Source organism: Echiichthys vipera, assembly GCF_963691815.1.
Source record: "Echiichthys vipera genome assembly, chromosome: 1".
Taxonomy (NCBI): domain Eukaryota; kingdom Metazoa; phylum Chordata; class Actinopteri; order Perciformes; family Trachinidae; genus Echiichthys; species Echiichthys vipera.
The window spans coordinates 24,431,387-24,452,594 of record NC_139826.1 but is presented as its reverse complement, the minus strand read 5'-3'; the positions used below and the strand labels follow the sequence as shown (position 1 = coordinate 24,452,594).

The 21,208-nt window shown below is 38.6% G+C and overlaps 1 protein-coding gene across 1 annotated transcript in view; it reads right to left on the bottom strand.

Moving 5' to 3' along the window:
- The window catches only part of galnt18b (UDP-N-acetyl-alpha-D-galactosamine:polypeptide N-acetylgalactosaminyltransferase 18b), an 83,795-nt gene extending 72,720 nt beyond the window's left edge, over nt 1–11,075 (bottom strand). The window contains exon 1 of the mRNA XM_083918956.1: nt 10,748–11,075. Coding sequence (XP_083775082.1) covers nt 10,748–10,985 — 238 coding nt within the window. The 5' untranslated portion in view covers nt 10,986–11,075. The remainder of the gene's footprint in view (nt 1–10,747) is intronic.
- Between the last annotated feature and the right edge of the window lie 10,133 nt (nt 11,076–21,208).

Sequence of the window (21,208 nt, the reverse complement as noted above, 5' to 3'; positions counted from 1 at the left end):
AGTTCATTTCCAAGTAGGTTTTCAAATACAAGAATTTTGCCCTGGTGTTCAGTACGTACAATAATCAAAAATAAATAAATAAAGCAAAGTACTGCAGTCCAAAACATAAATATAAAAAAGAAACCAATTAAATATTAAATACTAACCAATGTTCTTGAAAATGTACTCTCTAAAATGTTCTTTTTTTACTTTTATTTAGTCTTTCAATCTTTTCCCTTGGCTTCCGTAAATGTTGTCCATTAAAACAGTTTTTTTTATCTGCTAATTCAGTTTAAAAAGAGAAACCTTGAACTTTTAGTGGTTGATTTACCACTTTAAATCATTCAAAGACCGGAGATCAACTACAGCCTGTGCAGAGTGGATTATAAAAATTACAGGTTCTGTTCAATGTTCCTGCCTGTTAAAAAGCAGTTTCCATTGCCACTGTGTGTGTGTGTGTGTGTGTGTGTGTGTGTGTGTGTGTGTGTGTGTGTGTGTGTGTGTGTGTGTGTGTATATACTTGAAGTAGTGATCACAAGGAATCTACTCTATATGTAAAGTGTCTTTGCCACTTTACATAAAATATATATTCTATACATACGGTATATAATAATATATTTCATATATAAAACGATGCGCAGCATTTGTTTGATGTCATATTTTTATTTATTTATTTATAGATATAATATAATATATTGTAACATATGATACTTATGATAACTATTCAAGCATTATACTGTATATATAATAAAGATGTGATAAAATGTTTTTGAATTCAGATGGAATGTTTTTAGATAGAGAGAAGAAATACTGATGACACAAAACCGGTTTAAATTATTTTAAAAATATGCAGAGGAAAGAGCTGTAATGCGTGCGTTTACTCTGCTGCTGTATCCAAACTTTTGTCTACTTACATGAGTGCTGACAACTTAATTTACCAGTTGTATGATTTAAGTTGAGTTGACACCCATTAGAATCCAAAGACTATTTGAGAAGTTATCATACAATATCTACTAAAAAGCCCAACTCAAACTTGAATGAAAGGATCTACTTCATGTGATTAACAACTGCAGTAGATTTACTAAGTCCTCTGGACCTTGTGATCTGAAGCACACCTTTGTCAGCAGTGTTTCTGACTTTAATATCTCAAGTCCTTATATTCCTGGAACAGCAACACACATTCATTCACATTTTCTTCTGCTGATTTTCTGGAAATTTGTTTAAATCTGGACGGGAACTTGTGTAACGTCTACACATACAGCTTGGTTCTGTAGCCCCACAGTTCCTCCCAGATTGTTGTTGTCCCAGTTTGGACTGCAATTATTTAGTGAGATACTGCAAGAAATATCAAACACATGCAAATACTAGAGCTGATAACTTCTGGTCAATTGGTGGATTGGTTAGTCGATCGTCTCGTCTGACCAAATTCTCATTGGTCGGACAATCACTGGAGTTCCTTTCATAAGTCCATGAAGTGTTTTATTTTTTCCCAGCTGGGAGCATTTTGAAGTGTAGCAGGGTTTTTTTTAGTTGAGATTCTCTGGTTGCATATCGTTGTTTATCCGCACAAGTAAAAATGGTGGCATAAGGTAGAGCACTTGCTCTGGCAGTTGCTGTGGATGAAAGGAAGGCTGAAGCACGTAGGTAGAGATGACAGACCCGCCGGTCAATGTGGCCAGCAGTATTAATGTCTCCAATGTTGTTGTCGTTGTTCAGCACTTGTACGTGTGTACAGATGTGATGGTTGGTTTTTGGGGTATTTGTTACGCTCCTCCTCGATATAGATTGGGTGGCGGGGTATGAAGTGACAGTAATGAGTGCAGTGTACCCAAATTTGGGTAAATTTTATTTTTCAAAGCTTTGGTGGACACACAACACTACCAGGTATAGACTATGGCAGATTTAGTTCATCTAGAGATAATGTGCAGAGTTCTTTTTTTTTTTTTTTTGCAGTCCATTTAGCTGAAAAGTAGGTCGAATTTCAACCAAGATATTTTTGGTTAACTACAGCCTACCAGATGCAGGCTTAAAATCCCTGTTCAGTCCATGTAAGATTAAAATCACCCAACCTCCTCCAGAGACATAAATCCTGTCCTGTTCATTTTTTATTTTACAGATTACATCCCCGAAAGATTTACACGGGATGAAGAACACAGACAACCTCTGCAATTATTACAAATCACAGGAGGACTCCAAGTAATACTTGTCAGAGTGAACAAAGCTTCAGTGTGATAAACTGTAGAGCTTAAAATTGGTGGAGCGTTGAAGGATGCTCGGACTTTGGAGGTTTGAAAGTCCCTACGCACAACCCTCTTTAATGGAAGAAACATAACGTCCATGCCTCCTGTTTTTTTCTTACTACAGCTGGATCTTCTTCTGTATTGGCCATGGATTAATGATGAGTGAAGGTTGGGAAAATGCACTGTGATAGAAGATCTCAATTATAGTTACTGTTGATGAATCTGGTTTCAAGGCCACAATAATTCACTTCTGTCTCATCGAGTCTCACCCTGTAATCCATCTGCACCCTCCCCCATCACGACCTCACATCAGCACCAGCTGACTCAATGACAAATTTAATACCAACAGCTGAAGTCCGCTATCCTATGGCAACTGCAGAGTATAAAACATGCAGCTTCATGAAAATATTTCATGCAGTCATGTTTAAGAGGTTAGTTAGTAGAATGTTACTGAAATTATTGACGATTATTGATGAACAGATTGGCTTTGTGTACGGACATTTTACTGTCACACTGAACAACTCTAAAACATTTCTTTGTGTCTTTTCAACAATAACCCTAACACTTTATGATGTATGCATTTTTAATACAAAGCTCAGTACATAGAAAGTCACATAGAAAACACATGAAGTTACTTTAAAGTGTATTCAACATCATCTTCATCAGCACAACCAGGCAACGTGAATAATTTGTTGACAACGTGCAGGCACACTCGTTCTTAAGCGCTACTTCGGGAAAATGTTTGTAGAAACACTTCGAAGATCGGGCCCAGTTTTCTTGAGTTTTCGTCACTTTTGCAGGACTTTGTTTGGAGATTAGACATAAGTAAGTTAGTCGGTCAACAGAAAATTTATCATCAACTACTCCGGAAATCAAACAATTGTCTTTTTCAAAGAAAAAAAGTTCCAGCTTCTCAAATGTGAAGATTAGTTCGAGTGAATTTTTCTCTTTTTTTTGGACTGTTTACTGGACTGGAGAGATGATCATTTATGATGGCCGATTTGAACTAATGTCAGAAATTTTACAGATTTTTACAATTGATGGCTAAAAAAGTAATCTGCAGATTAGTTCCAAATAATTGTAAATAACTGTTATTTTGCAGCCCTAATTGTGTGTCATTGCTGATGTAGGTGATGTAGGTGACGTAACATATTCTGTTGCTCCCCATCTGAGGTGACCATACTCAATTACCACTTCAGACTCTTCAGATAGTGATGGGTGTGGTAGTAAAGTGACTTTGTTTTCCATTAGTTTTATGTTGGGAGAATTGATTTGCTGAATTATTAGTCTAATAAGGCTCTTTACTGCAAATAAGATATTGGCGAGCTGTCTTATTCAGTATATGACAAATATGTTTATTACAACACTGATATAAAATATTACAATATGGGAAGCTGTCAACCATAATCGATTCTACTCAAACTTTGTGATTAAATTATACACAATATAAATATTTTATAAATGTTGTGTATCATACATTTTGTTCATGCATTTGTTTGCATGATTCATTCATTCATCTAGCTTCTGAGTTTTTAATATATAAAAAAGTCCATTTGCTTATATGCTCTTTCAGACATAAATGTCTGATGGAAATGCTTACTAATACTATTTGTTTATTGTTCCTTTGTTTTTTGGCATCAAAATGATCACATTTATAGCTTTTTAAGTATTGTCTATCTGCTGCTTCAACCCCAGAAGGAGGCAAACAACTCTTGCAATCAAAAACAATACAATGGATTTGAAGATGTGAGCTGACAGATGAGTTAATGGCTTTAACTCTGAAAATAGAAACCACTGTGCTCTGCTGTGAGAAAATGACTACACTTGTTTATACAATATGAAAACACTTTAATGGCATGGCTGTGTTTAAACCAGAGCGTGCTTCCTCACTTAGTGCCATTAAATATGAGACAAAACGTACAGCGGAGTGAAAAAAACAAACCAAAATCAACTGCTAACAAATCTTGAAAGTGTGCAGCAACAAAGCACTTTAATTTATCCCTTCTGCTCCTGCCTTCACTGAAGCTCCGTGAGTTCTCCCCTACTGGTCAAAAATCATTAAATGCAGCTGTAAACTTCTTTAACCCACTCTGAGCAGTGAAGTTCATATCAGTACATCACTGTGTATCCATGTGTGCAGATAAATGGCTTGGGTTCGTCTTCAGCTGCGATGTAAATCTCATATAGTCACACCTAAACCAGATTTCAATCTGATTTACAAGGACCATTTTCTTTTTTTTTTTTGTGGCTGCAGAAAATCAGTGGGGGGAAAAGTACACTGAGAACATTTGCAATAGTGAACTGATCTGTTTAGTAGAAATTGTCAGGGGACGACCTTTGAATCGACACTCTCGTAAGAGGCTTTTACGCGTCTAATTTATTCTCCCTGTTATGACTTTGCCCTCTGGAGTCGGAATAATTAATTGTTTTCATTAGCAAGCATTCTCCAGTGCATTCATATACCTGTATTTCAATAACTTCTCGATTTATTGGAATTACTACCCAGAAAATCTCTCTCTCTCTCTGTCTCTCTCGCTCTCTCTCACGCTCTCTCTCGCTCTCTCTCTCTCTTGCTCTCTCTCTCTCTCTCGCTCGCTCTCCCTCCCTCCCTCCCTCTCCCTCTCCCTCTCCCGAATCAGGCTTGTAATAAATCAACAGGAGAATGTTTATATAGGCCGTGGGTAAATTTACGTCTTATTTATCAGTTATGAAGAACAGTAGAACTTCTTCTCTTTAGAAGCAAATGCCTGATAAGCACCTCAGCCCAGTGGGGGATTCACAGAGACCTTTACAGGGTTGGTCTATTATAAGCACTCAAATTTGCATACAGCTCTCTGTCTTTCTAAATGTGCCCATTGTCCTACCTGGCTGCTTACTGAATAAGTCATGAAATTCTGCCAACTTAGGAAGACGGAAATATTCCCTCAACAAATATTTATATTTAATCACGTAATCTTTTTCACAGTGGAACCAGACTGATAAATGCACCAGTCAATATCAGCAGATAGTAGCATATCACTGATTGATATACAGTACGTCTATGCATCATGTGATGTGCTGCAGTACAGAAATCCCTAAGATATGTTTACAGTAATTTAGAAATGTAGTATGAGTCGACCTAATAGCCAAGTGGTTAGGGAGCCTCATGAAATAAGTATTTTCAAGTATTTTAAATTAGGTATTGTTTACTAGCATGCAGGCACTTTGCAGCATCTTGGCATGTTGCCACCACCAGCTGATCAGTGGATGGATGAGTAAAAGCATTGTTAGAATTGTGTGGCGCGTCACCTGCATCTATGTGCATCCTAAACATTTGCATGTTAACCTAATGACATTAGTATTCAGTGCAGCTTAACAGAGCCATTAAATTGGATTGCAATAAATGTTACAGGTGTACCCCATGTGGCTACTAAATGTGTAAAAGCTATTTTTTTCTAGAACTTACTACTTGGCAGCTTTGGGTTTTTCGCTCTAGACTCTGCCTTTACTCTGCACACAGCAGTCCTCAGCTGTTCCTGCAGTTCTCCAATCCCCTGCCAGCCCACCTGCCCCTCATTCACATCAATTAACCACTCAGTTTATGCTCACTAACGCTTGAGTCTTCTGACTGATTGTACTGTCCCATTATAGAAGTAACAATCCTAAACAGCCCTAACTAATTAACTACTTAAGAGAAGAGCATCCCTGTCAACAAAACACATGAACAGGCAGCTTACATAACGCTTATCTTTTCAGTTTGAGAGCAAAATTACAAAACAATCGTCGTGCTGCAGCAGTAAGAAAAATGAAAAAATGTGTTGAAATAGCAGTTTCACGACAGAATGAAACAGCCCAATAAACACTGGGAGCAAATACTGTAGCTCTCTGCACATGAAGCCCATTTTAGAAACTTTTTTTCCCCATGCCTGTAGGCAGGAGAGATATTCGAATCAAATGGTAAATGGACTGCATTTATAAAGTGACTTTCTACCTTAGCGGACAGGGTATTTTACGGTTTTCCTCTCATGCGTTCAGTCACGCACACATTCATACACCAATTGTTGTGGCTCACTTGATAACTTTGTATTCAATATATTTAAAACAACTTCAATAAACCCATTTAGACATCTTATATCTAATAATATTTAAGAAGTAAAACAATATTTTTAAAAAAGGTATGGGTTTTCAGAAGAAAAAACAAGGTTGCCTTCATCTTAAACTGTATCAAAAGAGTCTTTTAACAGTTCTTTCTCCCAAAGGACTGAGCACCTTCAAAGGAACTGGAAGCAATGGAGAGGGTAACCGAACTGCATACCACAGCCTACATGCACAAGCATGCACACAAACACCTGCAAACATCCATATATTTATATGCGATTTCACCGCTCTTAAATTTCCCTCATATATTCGGCAGCTGCATTCGTCGTAGCACTGTAAAAATCACATCAGATAAATATCCAAATTCAACAGTCCTCTGAGCATCAAACGGAAAGGCTGATTCACTGAGCTTCTCAACTGACTTGACGGGTGGATTAGCTTGAAGTCATCTTGGGAACTTGACTGTCGCTATCATTTGCAGCTAAATCAGCACTGTGTTAATGACTGCCTCTCGCAGGCCTCATGGCTATTCAACCAGACTACAGGCTGGTAGCACACATCCTCAGAGGTCAAAGCGGAAAACCAGCTGCTTTTTCATGAACAACATCCTAATAAGAACACCATCCGTCACACCATACATTCATACACAGCTTAACAATATAAGCCCTGCAGATTATCAGAATTACACACATACAGAGGTTTTGATTGTTTTATCTTTGTTAATAATAACCACTGTGAAAAGACTACATTTCACAATATTAGAAATATTGTAGAATACAATTAAGTCAAACAACTGTATTGATTTGTTGATTTATTCCTTAAGCAAAGGTGCCACATATTTTACGGTTGGAGCTTCTGCTGCTGTTGAACGATTTGCTGTTTTTCTTTTCACTAAGGGTGGTAACAACAACAGGATCCAAACAGTATGATCCATCAGAATTGTATGCCCCAGTTCCTTTTATCAATGCCTGCATGTTTTTCTGACAATGTAATGTCTGTAAATGTATCATTTTAAGTAAGGGTGGAAACACCTGCCATACACCGAAACATAGTTCTGTGCATCATGGACTACGCACCAGGAATACAATGTAGATGCCACCCTAGGCACAAGTACCACTGCTTCTTAACTGGACAGCTGATCAAGACTCAACAAGGGAATCCTTAAAGAATTGGCAGAATTGATAATGGCATTAGTATCAATAAAATCATATCAATTCCCATCTCTACTCTACATAGTACAGTAAATTGAATATCTTCAGGTTTAAAAAATAAACAAGCAAATTAGAAGACAATCACAGTGGGCTTTTGTAAAAGAACATTTCTTATTGTTTAAGGAGCTGTACTCAACATTCAGATCATACATATTGCAGCAAACAAATATTTCCTATGTAAAAATATAGTGGAGTAATGGCATCCTGAGCAGAGAATGAAGTTACCCTCCCTCTGTGTTTTGTGTAATCTGAGTTTCTCTGTTGTTTGTTATGATATCCGGTCCAGCCTTGCGTGCATGTGGCCATGGAAAAACATCAGTATTTCACATATTGGGGTGAGAGCCTTGTGGAGGCAATCCCAGCCGAATTATTTTCAGTATTTCGACTACACCGTTAATGTTGTTAGGGGCAGCTCTATTCACTTCAGTTTAATATGTACAGGTCAACAACAAAACAACATAAACAGAAGATAGACACTGTCCATAACAAAGCATAAACAAACTGTGGAAATCTAATAATACAGACAGTGATCAAGAAATATAAATAACGTAAAATACTACAATGATAATTGATAATTTGCATTTTGAAGTAAAAGGTTTTCTGTAGACAGTCACCAGTGCAATAACATGCAAAGAGAGCAGCAAACAGCCCTCATGGTGGGCGTGTGGGAACCTGCTCAGTCTAACTTTCCAATAAATTCTCCTCAGATGACTGTACTTAATACAACAAAGAGCTTAGCCGCTTTATGTGCAGTTGCCACATTGCTTTGTCCTGCTAACAGGTCACTTAACTTCATCTCAGACTTAGAGAAGTGGAATATTTCTTTCTCATTCCCGAGTGTAACTCTCTGACACTTACATCAGAGACATCTCTTCTGACTGTCCACAGTGAGTCAGCAGTCGTGAATGTTTCATTCTCACGTGCAGTAATGCTCTTCAGTATGGGCTTTCATGTTGGTCTTATAGTGCACTAAAACTAAGAACATTTGGCAGAGTGAGTAGTGCACTAAGACCCTCACCGGTAAGTGTGCAAGTCACAGTGCTGAACCACAGAATGCAAGAGCCAGAATATAAAATGTCTGCTCACAACGTGATATAGGAGGAAGATGTATTTTTAGAGATGTCATAAGTGCACTAATGACTCTGGCTCTGCCCGAAGCTCTCTGACTGTTGACGCCGTCGGCCACTTAGAGACTCGGATTATGGGTCTCTATTTGCAGCGGATGCATTCAGAGCAATTATCAGGGAAATCCAGACAATATGGCTCGTACTTAAAGTGACAGGTCATTTTGTTGGAACAGTTTTCATTGTTGCAAATATGCATCAATATGACATTAACAGCCTCCTCCAGTATTAACCCCAACAGTGTATTTATTGGTATTAATGTGAGTACAAATATCCAAAACAGTCAGTAGTGATGCTGGCTGACTGTGAATGTGCTCATAAGAGAAGGAGTGGAAGAAAAGTGAAAATGTTTGCTATGCATGCCTTTTTTTTTTTTTTACTAACTACAGAATGACTGGCCTAGTTTTAAAAGTGGTGTAAAAAGACAATTAGCCACAGCTAGTTCTTAAAAGATGACTTCAGCATGTTGAGAAATAGATGGATGAGTAGATTGATGCTACTCCCATGTCTCTGCTGTAAAAAAGAAGCTACAGGCAGCAGATGGTTAGCTTAGCATGAAGACTGTAAACAGCTAGCCTGGCTCCTCCTAAAAAATGTGAAATATCCGCTTACCAGCACCTCTGAAGCTCACTAATTAACACATTATAACTTGCTTGTTTAATTTATACAAAACCAAAGTGTGAAAAAGACAAGTTTTAGTTTAACAGGAGGGTAATGTGTTGAACTATTTCTTGGCCAGGTACAGTAACTTCCAAGATATCAAGTGTTAATTAGTGAGCTTTAGAAGTGCTGCAGGCAGAGCTTTTTTTTTGTCACAAGTAATCTTTTTTCAAATTATCTTTACTGATACAGTAGATGGAGGCTCTCTAAAGTGGAAAATCCCTGTAGCAATGTCCCCAGACCATACTGATGTTTAAATCTAGCATGAAATGATCTTTTCTGTCAGAGTAATAGAAGTAGTTGAAACATATACTTCGCTGGTAAGTCACCTGAACAAAGCTCCGCCCTGCAGATGCCTATGGGTGCCAAGCTGAAATGGAGACCTGGCTCCAGGAGGAATGTTTACCCCAGCTTAGCACAGAGCCCGTATTGCTCAAAGCAGCATGAGTAGATCTCTGTCTGCTTTTCACTTCTGCACCAGCTCTGTGCCATTTCCGACTGGGACCTGCCCAATCTGAACCCCCCTGTGATGACAAGAATAGCTCTTTTAAGGACACAGAGGGGAAAGAAATTAACTATGTGTGATCAAGTGTAAAGTAACTGTACACCACGAGTGGAGGAGAAGCTTAAAGGAATTTGAGAAAAAGGATTCCAGACATTCCTAAAAGTAGGGAACATGTTTGAGTTAAATAAGGAGAAGTAACTAATTAACTTTAATCAAATACGAAATAACTGAAGGATGAATGGACAATTATCTTAGCAACTTGACCACAGTCATAATAAGTCTCCAGCAAGGAATCTGAACAACACACTGTTATACCATGTATTTTAGTGTAGAGTTCTTCTACTGCGGGCACTTCATTGGCTCAGCGCTCCATTAGGATGCATTATTATGTTGAGTCACAGTATAGCTGAACATATGATGAGCTTCGTGTTGTGTCATTTTCTTAAACAATGTACAGCTAGTTAAGCAGCATTTGAATTAACGTTAATAACAAAGGCACAACAATGTATTTAACAGTATAAATGAATAACATGAGATGATTTCTCTGTCAACCAGGAGAGCAACTTATGGCCTACTGAAATCTCATTTGTATCTATTTATGGAAGAATTTTAAAAAGATATACTTATATTGCAACCTACTTATAACTTATTGTTTAGCTCTTGAGCAGTGCCATTCTTAAATATGTTAGATCACTGCACTAATCCTTTTTCATGGGAACATGCAGCTTCTCTTACAGTCCTGTGTCCTATAGCACACCCTCCAAACATTTAGCAGACAAACGAAATCCCTGCTGTATTAATTTACAGAATGCAGACAATGCAAACACACCTTACTGTGAATTCACACTGGCAGTCCAGCTATTCGTCTATTCAAACTTTCTTTGTGTTGGAGCCCATAGGTGCAGGTAAGTTAATGTACTACAGTAAAATAAAAAATGATGGAGGCTTTACCTTGTATGTGCTGATTGACCACATTCTCCAGCCGATCAAGCCTCTCCATGATCCGGACAGTGTCACCTCTTTTGTCACCCTCTAACTTTCTCTCCGGTAGAGGCATTGGAACTTTGATGTAAATATTGGCGATATAATTAGTCACCCATCCGACATAGAGCAGGCAAACAATGTTGGTCATGCCGCTAAGTATCACGCATGTGGACACCAAAGTTTTGGTTCTCCTGGTGCAAGCCATGCCGACATCCCTCCATACAGTCTGCAGTATCCCGTCAAACCGAAGACAGGGCGACAGTCCCCCGCAAAAAAAAACAAAACAACAAAAAAAAAGCTGGAATAATGAAGTTATTTCCAGCGACTGTGTGGCGATGCGCGGAGCCTTTTTTTTTTTTTGGCGACGGTGAAACAGGTTAACGATAAATATCTACAGGTGAAGCTTCCTCCTCGCGCTCCATTACGAACCTCCGCCGGATCCAGTTGCATGTGAGGATCAAGGAAACAGATACACCGAGCATCCTGCTGCAGCCAATGGGAAGGATGGTGAGGACTGACAGCCTCCGTGCTGCACGCGTCCCCGCTGCGCACTGATTCGCGGTGAAAGTGGATCTGACCGGACTATTTCCATACAGCAGTGTGAAGCGTTATAACCTATTTATGTCCAAACAGCTACATATTTGCGCCACACCGACCTTAAACTACTTATTTGATGTGCGGTGTTATTGCGGAAGGAGCAGTGAAACAAATAATCTTTCACTTTGTCGCGCACGAGCAGAAAACACTTTTGGAGATATTGCTTATGAGATGTTTCCAAATGAACACGAAGGAGTAGCTCTATTGCTGCAATACAGAATCCGGCCACGAGATAGAGACAACGGGGTCTCCATGAGAAATAAAGGTGTGGTGGTGGTTGTGGGGTCACGTTATAGGTCTGGCACTGGTCCCGCACACTATGAGGTGGATGCAGGATGCAGAGAAGAGGCTGCACTTCTCATAGGCACTGCTGTAATTAGACCAGTGCGGGAAAAAAGACCTACTATTTACTGCAGACCTGTGCAAACGGCACAAATACAGTAGATACACTGAGCACGAAGACCCGCAGCACGTTACCCCGGTGAGACAGGGTGGTTATTTTCTACCGAACTATAAATCAAATGCTGATCATAATTACTTTTGAGGCAAGTTTGTATTGATATTGCTTCTGTACAGGTCCATTTTTTCCTGGCAAAATATTGCCATACATTTAATTGAATATGAAATAGTTTATTTTTTCTTTTCGGAGGTGTCTAGGCCTGTTTGCATACCTTTACAGCCAAGGCACATTCAATGGCAGCAAAAAGAGAAATAAGGTTGAAATGTAGCCATTGAGACGAAAGTTTTGTCTAGGTCCACTCTAAAAATGCCATGCTCTGATTCTTATTTCTGCAGGACTGTACTGTGATATGTTTGCTGCAGCAGATCCTCTGGATTGTGTGTCCGACAGCTGTTTCTTTATGTTCTTGTGCAGGCTGGTTGACCTGTCATTTCTTGCAGTCTGTCTGTCTACTCTTTAAGAACATCACATTTCCTGTAGTTATTGTAGTTATTCATTTCAGCAGGGGCATCTTGCATTTGTCTGTAACTGAGGAACTCTTACATGTACATTGAAACCGCAGGATCCAGTACTGAATAAGTCTTTTACTAGATTTTGAAAATTCTTGATCGTGTTTTGATGGTAATTTCCAGTATCATCCTCACAAGATGATTATTTGCTTAGCAGCCTTTGTCATCCAATTTGCTAGACAGCTACAACACAGCAGGCTGCCAGAGTGAAAGCATTATATTCAATGATAGAAAAATGTTACATCATTATAATATATTTCAATGGAATAAACAGCATTATTATGACACTTGGTTTCCCATATTTCTCCTGGATGATTTCAGCATGTTTGTGAAGTATGAGAGCAGTAATATTAACAATCACTGCCTTGTCAGAGCACAATACATCTTAACCGTATCTTTGTGGCCGACTGTCATACACGTTTATCATAAAGACTGAACTAAATGAATCAGCTGCCCTTTAAAACAAAAGAAAACACTTTAAACATTATTTTTGCATTTCTATGTCTTCACATTAAAAACATGCCTCGTTGATTTATTTTGTGTTACCCTTTCTCCAAATATCCAGATCTAATGGCAGACCACCTCCTCCGCCCAGTCTGCTCAGCAGCAGCAGCCATTTATGGCTGTGGGATGATCAATGCAGGAGCATGATGCCCATTCATCTCAGCTAACAGACCTGCCACAGTGCAAAAAGGTATTTTCTTTAGTTTGCAATATGAAGGGGTTTTCTATTTGCTCGTTACACTGATGTGCTGAAAAAGTGTTTTCTCACTTTTCCTTTATTTAATCTTATATTAACCCACCAGATTCTTCTGAAAGCCAATACAGTTTTTTTAAAGGATTTTTTGCCCTCCAGTCTCAGCTGATGTTGTCTTTTACTGAAGGTCCACTAAAGGTTGACGCTTGGTGCTGACAGTTAAGTAAGTTTGCTAGAGCTGAAACGATTAGTACATTAATTGATCAGTCAATGGAAAGAAAAGTAATCTGCAATCTGTTGATAATCTATTAAATGTTTAAATAGAATAACAGGTTTTTTTCTCAGTCAAACATTCCTGAGTTTGAGCTTCTCATTTGTGAGGATTTTCTGTTTTGTCTGTTTAAAATCAATGTAAACTGAATACCTTTGAGGTTTGGACTGTAAGCAAACAATTTGAAGATGTCAGTTTGTCTGACAATTACTTTCATTATCAATTATTCTGCCATTTTTTTTCTTGTTTAATTGTTCAGTCACTTGGTCTATCACATGTCAGAAAATAGTATGAAATGTCCATCAGTCTTTGTCAGAGTTAGTAGACATATTCAGTCTGCAACACAAAAAAGCAGCAAATCCCCACATTTAAGAAGCTGGAACCGGTTGGACTTAAATTCCCACTCCAGACACCTTTTAGTGTATGTAAAAACTTAATATTTAGTTAAACAGGGGTATCCCACATAGAAAGGGAAAGGGCTGGAAGCACATATACTCTTTCTCCCTCATTGATCATTTATGGATGTGGCCCCACTCCGGCCACTGCTCCTCGTGTTTGCTAGGTTGACATTCTTTACTGAATACATTCTAGTTTCTCCTTGAGGTTGACAGGTGAAAGCAGCACGAATCAAGATGGCTAAACCTCAGAGAGATTCAGCCATAGGCCTACATGTCTGAGCCGGCTTTAAACAGGAGGCGGTGGAGCAGCGGGGCCCTTGGGGAGATGGCAGTCTCGTGGAGCTCTTCTGATGGATGGTCAGACACAGAGCTGTCTGTTAAATCGGCGACTAAAGCAGACATATGAGTTTGGTAAGTGAAATGAGCAACTTTTATTTGTTGTTTGTTAGCTTGTAACCGGCAGTGGCTGACAACTATGATGAGTGTGTGGATTTTTCCCGATTTTAATGGTGAAGAAAATATCTGTATTCTAACATATTAGTGCCACGATACATCATATATCTAACCAACCAAATATTTAGCCTCATACCGCAGGTTTTTGTCAACTATATTCCACCTTTAGATCACCTATAAAAAATACTTTTGATATGTGAGTAAAGAAATATTTAATTGAAATCTGAGAAAATAAGAGGGAGTAATTACTCTTATCAAATCATTTTCAACTGACTTCAAATGACCGCGGTGATGCTCCTCAGACTGAAAACTGTGCGCTGTGTAGAGATTTATACTATTAAACTGGATTGAAATTATAATTAGAAAATTATTTCTTGGCTTAGTCACCAGACACATTGAAAGACCAATTCAAAGATTAGCTCATTTTCTAACTAACAGTGGGATGATGTATGAGTGTTTCACTCAGAGCATGTTATTTATGAACCTTGTCTCTGTTCAAAGGGCAGTATTGAAAAAGAAGCCTGCCCCTGTGAGTAAAGTCACTGGATGTTGTCATGAAGGCAACCTCAAAGCTGTGTACACATTTAATTGACAAGCCATAAACACCTGCAGGTGTTAGACCTGCAACTTTGATCGATTTTGTTTGAATTGGAGCCAGCCGCAGGGACACTTTGAGGTTGGTATTAGGGACGTGCAATCCTCCCACTGAGTGATCCACCCGGCCAAGCAGCTGTCACATCTAGCCTGAACGGATGCTCTTCTTGTGGGCTGATTAATTACTGTGTGTGAGAGGTTAGCCTGTAATCATCACTGTGAGGTCCAAGAGACAAAGACACTACCACTGTAAGTTCCTCAGCTGTGGAGACAGCGACCATTAATCAAAACACCACACACTCGATATGTAAGGACTAGTCCTTGATGAATCAGGAAAGATAAGGAAATAATTGCGATCAATTTTACATCAACCTTTCCTGAAGTGATGCCTTTAATTAACTGATACCTATGATGGAGAATACAGGCCACATAGAGGCAGAGCAAAGTCACCAAATCCCTACCAGCTTGAAAGGGTGACATTCTGAGGCCGACCCTCTGATCGTTCTTGCAATTTCCCCATTAAATGGTGGAAATGGCCGACAAATCCACCCTTCATTTGGTGTGGGTGGCTGACTCTTTACTCTGAACTCTCTCTGGGTGGGGGGACAGACATGAAAAAGGAAATTTCCCCTGAGACACAGGATCACTTTCAATTAATTTATGTTTAACTGGAGCACAGTGCCAATCGTACAGGAGCCTAGAAAAAGTCAATTTAGTTTCAAAAAATGTTTATATCCTTGAAATAAATATAAAGTCACTTTGGTGCCAGGTGTGAGGCTGATCAGCAGTTTTGTTTTTTGTGATTATTTACAGCAGAACTTTACAAACTTAAGAATGCCATAGCCCGGGTTTGAAATCGGAAAATCTTCTGCAGCCCACTCAAACCTTTAATCACAACTCTGATCAACACAGGGTTAGAATTAAGTATTTCTCCATATATTTTTTAATTCATAAACAGTCCTATGCCGTTCAAATCTGTAATCCATCCACATACACAAATCAAATTTGTGAAGCCACGAATGTAATTAAGTGCAGCCTGGAAAGACATTGGATAATAAAACACTTAGAAAATATTAACAGACAGAAAATATTATTTGAATGGAATGGTCATTTCAAACCTTTTATTGTTAATTGTAAATTACCTCTCACGGCCCACCTGCAGTACCTCCACAGACCATCAGGGGGCTACGGTCCACACTTTGGAAATCACTGATTTACAGCATTTGTTACATTTTAGCATTATCCTACTCATTAGATAGTTAGATACATAAGAGTTCACTTGGACTGTATTACAGCATGCTGTAAAATGATGTGCATATACAGTGCATGCGCCAATGGACCCATAGTAACACATACGCACAGACATGTACTGGAGATTTGTTGTGCAGATTTACCCAAAACTGACAAATGTAAGCTGCATTTTAAAAAGAGCTTTGCAGTTCAAAGGTTCCATATTGTAAGTGATATTTCCATGTCTTTTTTTTTAAATTATAAAGCAGGTCAAGGTGCTTTATGAAAGTATCATAATGCTCAATCCAAAGAGAAATGTACACAGCCCGGACCTGTGCTATCAGTTCTGCTATCAGTCTCCATCTGACTTCACCTGCACCTTGTTAAAAACTTGAGTGGCTTCAAGTAATATTACTATTTCCACCGCCAATAGCTGCAGGGCAAAACACTCATTAAAAGAGAATTTTTCTACTTGTAAAGAAGCCAACATATTAAGGTGAATTGCTGCGATGTGGACACAGGGATTGTGATAGGAGAATCACATTAAGTTCAAGCTCATTTATTTATAGAGCCTTTCATGACAAGTACTGTATGTCTCCGAGGACTTCACAGGGAGAAGGCGAGAAGAAACCTATCTAGATCTGTCTAATCATAATTCTTCGCATGACAAAGGGAAGTGCTGTAATACATGATGAAACAAGTGAAATGTAAGGCAGCAAACAAAGCACAAGACTCAGAAATGCCTCACACTAATGTATGAACAAGAGGTGGACACAATATCAAAGGTACCTACAAGATCTAATGCAATCCAATTCAACAAGTCTGCAATAAATGCCATACTGTCTTGGATTTCTGTATGTTCTTTATCCTTGTTTCAGACAGGGTGAGAGAGGAGCTGACTCTGGTAAATTACACTTTGCGGTGTTTATATTGGATTGAATTTTACAGTGTTCAGAGGAACTTTGGAGCCAAATACAATTAACATATTTCATAAATTTCACGCCAGTGTACGTACCCTGCAACAGTGGGGTTGGGGGGTTTGTTATGTTAGAGTCCTCCACAAAGCTCAGATTATAACTTGAGCCCTGTTTATGAGACTAAAAAAATACTGTTGCAGTTGTGAAACATTTGTTAAATATGACAGGATGTTCTCATTCACTGTACTTAAATCTACAAAAAAAAAGAATATTCATGAGCCAGGACATGCAGGACTGCCTCTGAGAGGAGGAAGTCCGGTGACACGAAAAACAAAGTTCGTGTAGGCAGGATGCCAGGGGTGGATGAATGGGACAAACAAACACAGGACTTTCACCAAAAAGACTACTGTTCTTGTCCCGCGTGGAAGCAAGAGTCAGCGCTCACTTATTACCAGCTGGGACAGCAATGCTGGTATTGTTTTCAACTTGTAAGTCTGAGTGTAATTCATCATGGCAAAATGTGGTCCTGGAGACATCTTCTACAGGGGGAACTAACCCAGAGGCAGTTTTGAGTATTATTCCAGGTGTATACGAAATATGTAGTTGAGAGCAAAATGAAGGCCAAGTTGGAAAATTGTTGTGATCTGAGCAGCGGTAGTGGGAAAGAGTGCCCCCCAATTTTACGACCCATGTCTGACAACAACGCAAGATACAGTCACAAAACATTACAGGTTTGTAATTGAGATCAAAATGAAATCAGATTTAAAAGATGTGTGCGGGGCGGCACGGTGGTGTGGTGGTTAGCACTGTCGCCTCACAGTAAGAGGGTTCCTGGTTACAATGGGGCCCCCCTTGTGTGGAGTTTGCATGTTCTCCCCTTGTCTACGTGTTTTTTCTCCGGGTTCTCTGGCTTCCTCCTCCTCTGCTTCCTCCCACAGTCCAAAGACATGCACGTGTTAGGTTAATTGCTGACTCTAAATTGCCCGTAGGTGTGAATGTGAGTGTGAATGGTTGTCTGTCTCTGTTTGTCTGTATGTGCCCTGAGATTGACTGGCGTCCTGTCCAGGGTGTACCCCGCCTCATGCCCAATGTCAGCTGGGAACGGCTCCAGCCAGATAGGGACAAGCCGTCTAAGATGGATGGATGGATGAATGAAAAGATGTGTGCGGTCCTCACAAAGACAGGGGAGTGTGGGGTGTGATCCCAGCGCCCAAATTATAACTTACTTTTGTTACGTTACTTACGTACTTAACTAACACCACACAAGTTACATAACAAACATATATTACTTGTTTTGATCCAATACCCAATCTTTTCCTTACCTAACCAAGTAGTGCAGCACTGCAGGGGCTTGCAGGCACACTGACGGCTTGTGTTGCTGGACAAATATTGTGCATAACTTTTTGCAAGATATCATACAAATTGTTGTATCAGGACACATTAAATATGAACATAACATATTACTCATAACATCATATTGCAAACAAAGAACTGTGTCTTCTGTCTCAAGCTCTACAAATAAAATTTGCCTCCAAAAATGATCCCATCCTGAAACATAACGCAAGTTTCAGAGGAACGAATCCGAAATGAAGTTACTTTGACAAAAAATAATAGCCGAAACATAATGAGATGGACTAAATGGTAATTTAGCTGCACAGAACTGTGAGATCTTTGACTTTTCTGCTTCACATGAGGCTCTTCACTATAGTAAATGTTGCAGGACTCTTACACAAGGCTGCACAGGTTATTCATGATATTCATTCATGATATTCAAAGCTGTGTTTACCTGGTTGAATCTCATTGGAAGTCATTTCACTAAAAATCATCTTAATAATCTCATCTCTCTGTGCAACTCTCAGTGCTCTGAGTGTTAATAACGCGATGCTCAGTGTGCTGCCTGTGAAGTGCAGCAGCTCATCTTTTCAAATAAAGGTCCTAAGCACATTGCCTTGGTGGACAAAGAAAACAAGACATGTGAGTCTTTCATTTTGGTGAGTATTAGTGGAATAAATTAGCTCACATAATGGTTGAAAATGAAAAGCCAGACTAGGAGGTAAACACTTAGGGCACTGATTTTAACTTTCCTAGCTAGGGAGGAACAATTCTGCAAGATGAAGGCACTCAAGTGATTTTTCATGTATAAAAATGAACTTATCTATCAGAAAGTGATAATGGGGTTTGAGGTGATGCAGCAGTAAGAGCTCAGTTTGGTGCCCTAAAAATGAAGTTGGGTAGGTTTCTCTGTGCAAGCCAGAAGGAGTCAAGTAAGGCTATCACCATCTGTGCCTAAGGTAGGAAACATTTAGGAAAAGTAAGGAAAATAACTGCTGTGTTGGTATATTTTTCATTGTTGCACCCACCAATTTTGTTGAGCTTGGTGAAATTAAAACTGAAAAAGGAAGAAAACAGAGAGAGAAACAAGAAGATGAGATAAACCAGAAGCAGGGCCACTGACATGATGGCGGGCCAATGTTGACAAGGATAAGCCTCCAAATACACACTCCACTCCACTCCACTCCTCCACTGTCAATATCTTTTAGTCTGAGGAAAAGTGAAAAACAAACTAAACTATAAAAACATCACAATAAACCTTGTGACAGGTTGAAGAGAATTAAAGTAACAGCACAGCGCTATGAAAACATTTGTCTTTGAACTTTTCTGACACATTTGACGTGTTAGACAACAAGGCTGCAGCAAGAAACGAGACACATTCAAATAAACAGATTTCTGATATTTTTATGCAGACAGTCTCTTTATGTATCTTATCTTATTCTTGTCTTATTTTATTCTTTGTAACTTTGTGTGAACTTTATAATTCAATGCATCATTTGAGGCTGACAAGATTGCAAATTTCTTGTGGTTGCATAATGTCAATGAAGTTCTTGAATCTATATCATATACATCATATACACGTTTGTGCAATATACACACTGACAATATATTCAGTATATACTGTATATAATACTGAACATGGTATAATGTGTACAATGCACAAATAATTTAAGATAAGATTACATGATCGACCCCCGTCCCATCCACACCCCATAGTTACTGTTGCTATGCATGTCAAGCTTTCTGACAATAGCAGTTAGGGGAAAAAGGTTTCTTTGTTTCTTCTTGCTAATACATTTATTACTGTGTGGCATAGTGGTCAAATAGTAAAAATGTACATTTGCTGCAAGTATCGTTGCAACTTGATGCATTTTATGATCACACTGAAGGATTAGAACAGGATTGTCAGATTCTGGTGGCCCGAGTGGTACTCGACGTGACTAAGGAGCAGAATTAACTCATCATCACTGACCATAATAATGGTGAAGGCTGCTGAGCAAAGCTCTAGATTCTTTTAATCCATTATGCAGGAATGAATTAATATAGCAAAACTCAGCAGAGTTAAACAGTATTTGACATAATGTATATTGATATATCAAAATGAGAAAAGCCTCTGCAGTATGTTTTGTCTTTGGGCAAAGATAAATAAATCATTTCATGCTCATGGCAAAAGGCATTGTGTGGCATCACGAGGGATTTTTACCCTAAAATGAATATTCTTTATATATTTGCTTTCAATAGTATAATATACAGAATCATTTCCATTTGTCAATACCAAAGTAATTGAATAAAATAAGTCTCTTTATCCCTGAACACGGATTTCTCTTAAAATTGTGCCCTCTCGTCAGCCTTGGGTGCTTTAAGTTAAATCCTGATAATACGAGCTTTTTATAAGAAAAACACAGTTTTAAATCCCTTTGTTTATAAGCCTTTAAGCCAGGAATGATTTGATATTCTTAACAAGCCTAAACATTGCATGCTGAACCTCAATTTGTCTAAAGAAAATTAAAAAAACACTCCTAAAATATGAGGTGTAACAAGCAGAAAATCATGCAGCAAATTCACTTTAACATTTTTGAAGGCTATTAAAGATGACACATATTTGCTTAATAATGAGTTCAACACTGTTCACAGTCGTGAGTGAAATGTTTTTTTGTCTCGTAATGAGAGAGCGGAAAAAGAGAAATTCTGTCTTGGAAGAATTTAATGAAATGACATGTAATGTGAAAATAACCTTTGATTTTTATAAAAAAAATAGGTCACAGTCAAAGTCATTCAGTACAAGAAAAAGTTGATGCTGCGCATGAATATATCACCATTGGTGCAAGAAGTACTCAGAGCATATACTTCAGTAAAAGTAGAATTACCACAGTCTAAAAAGACTCCATTATATTTAACAATTGAATTTAATGTTACTTTAAGTGGAAACAGCCTAATTAATGCAACCTTATAGCTTCTGTAAGTTTTTTT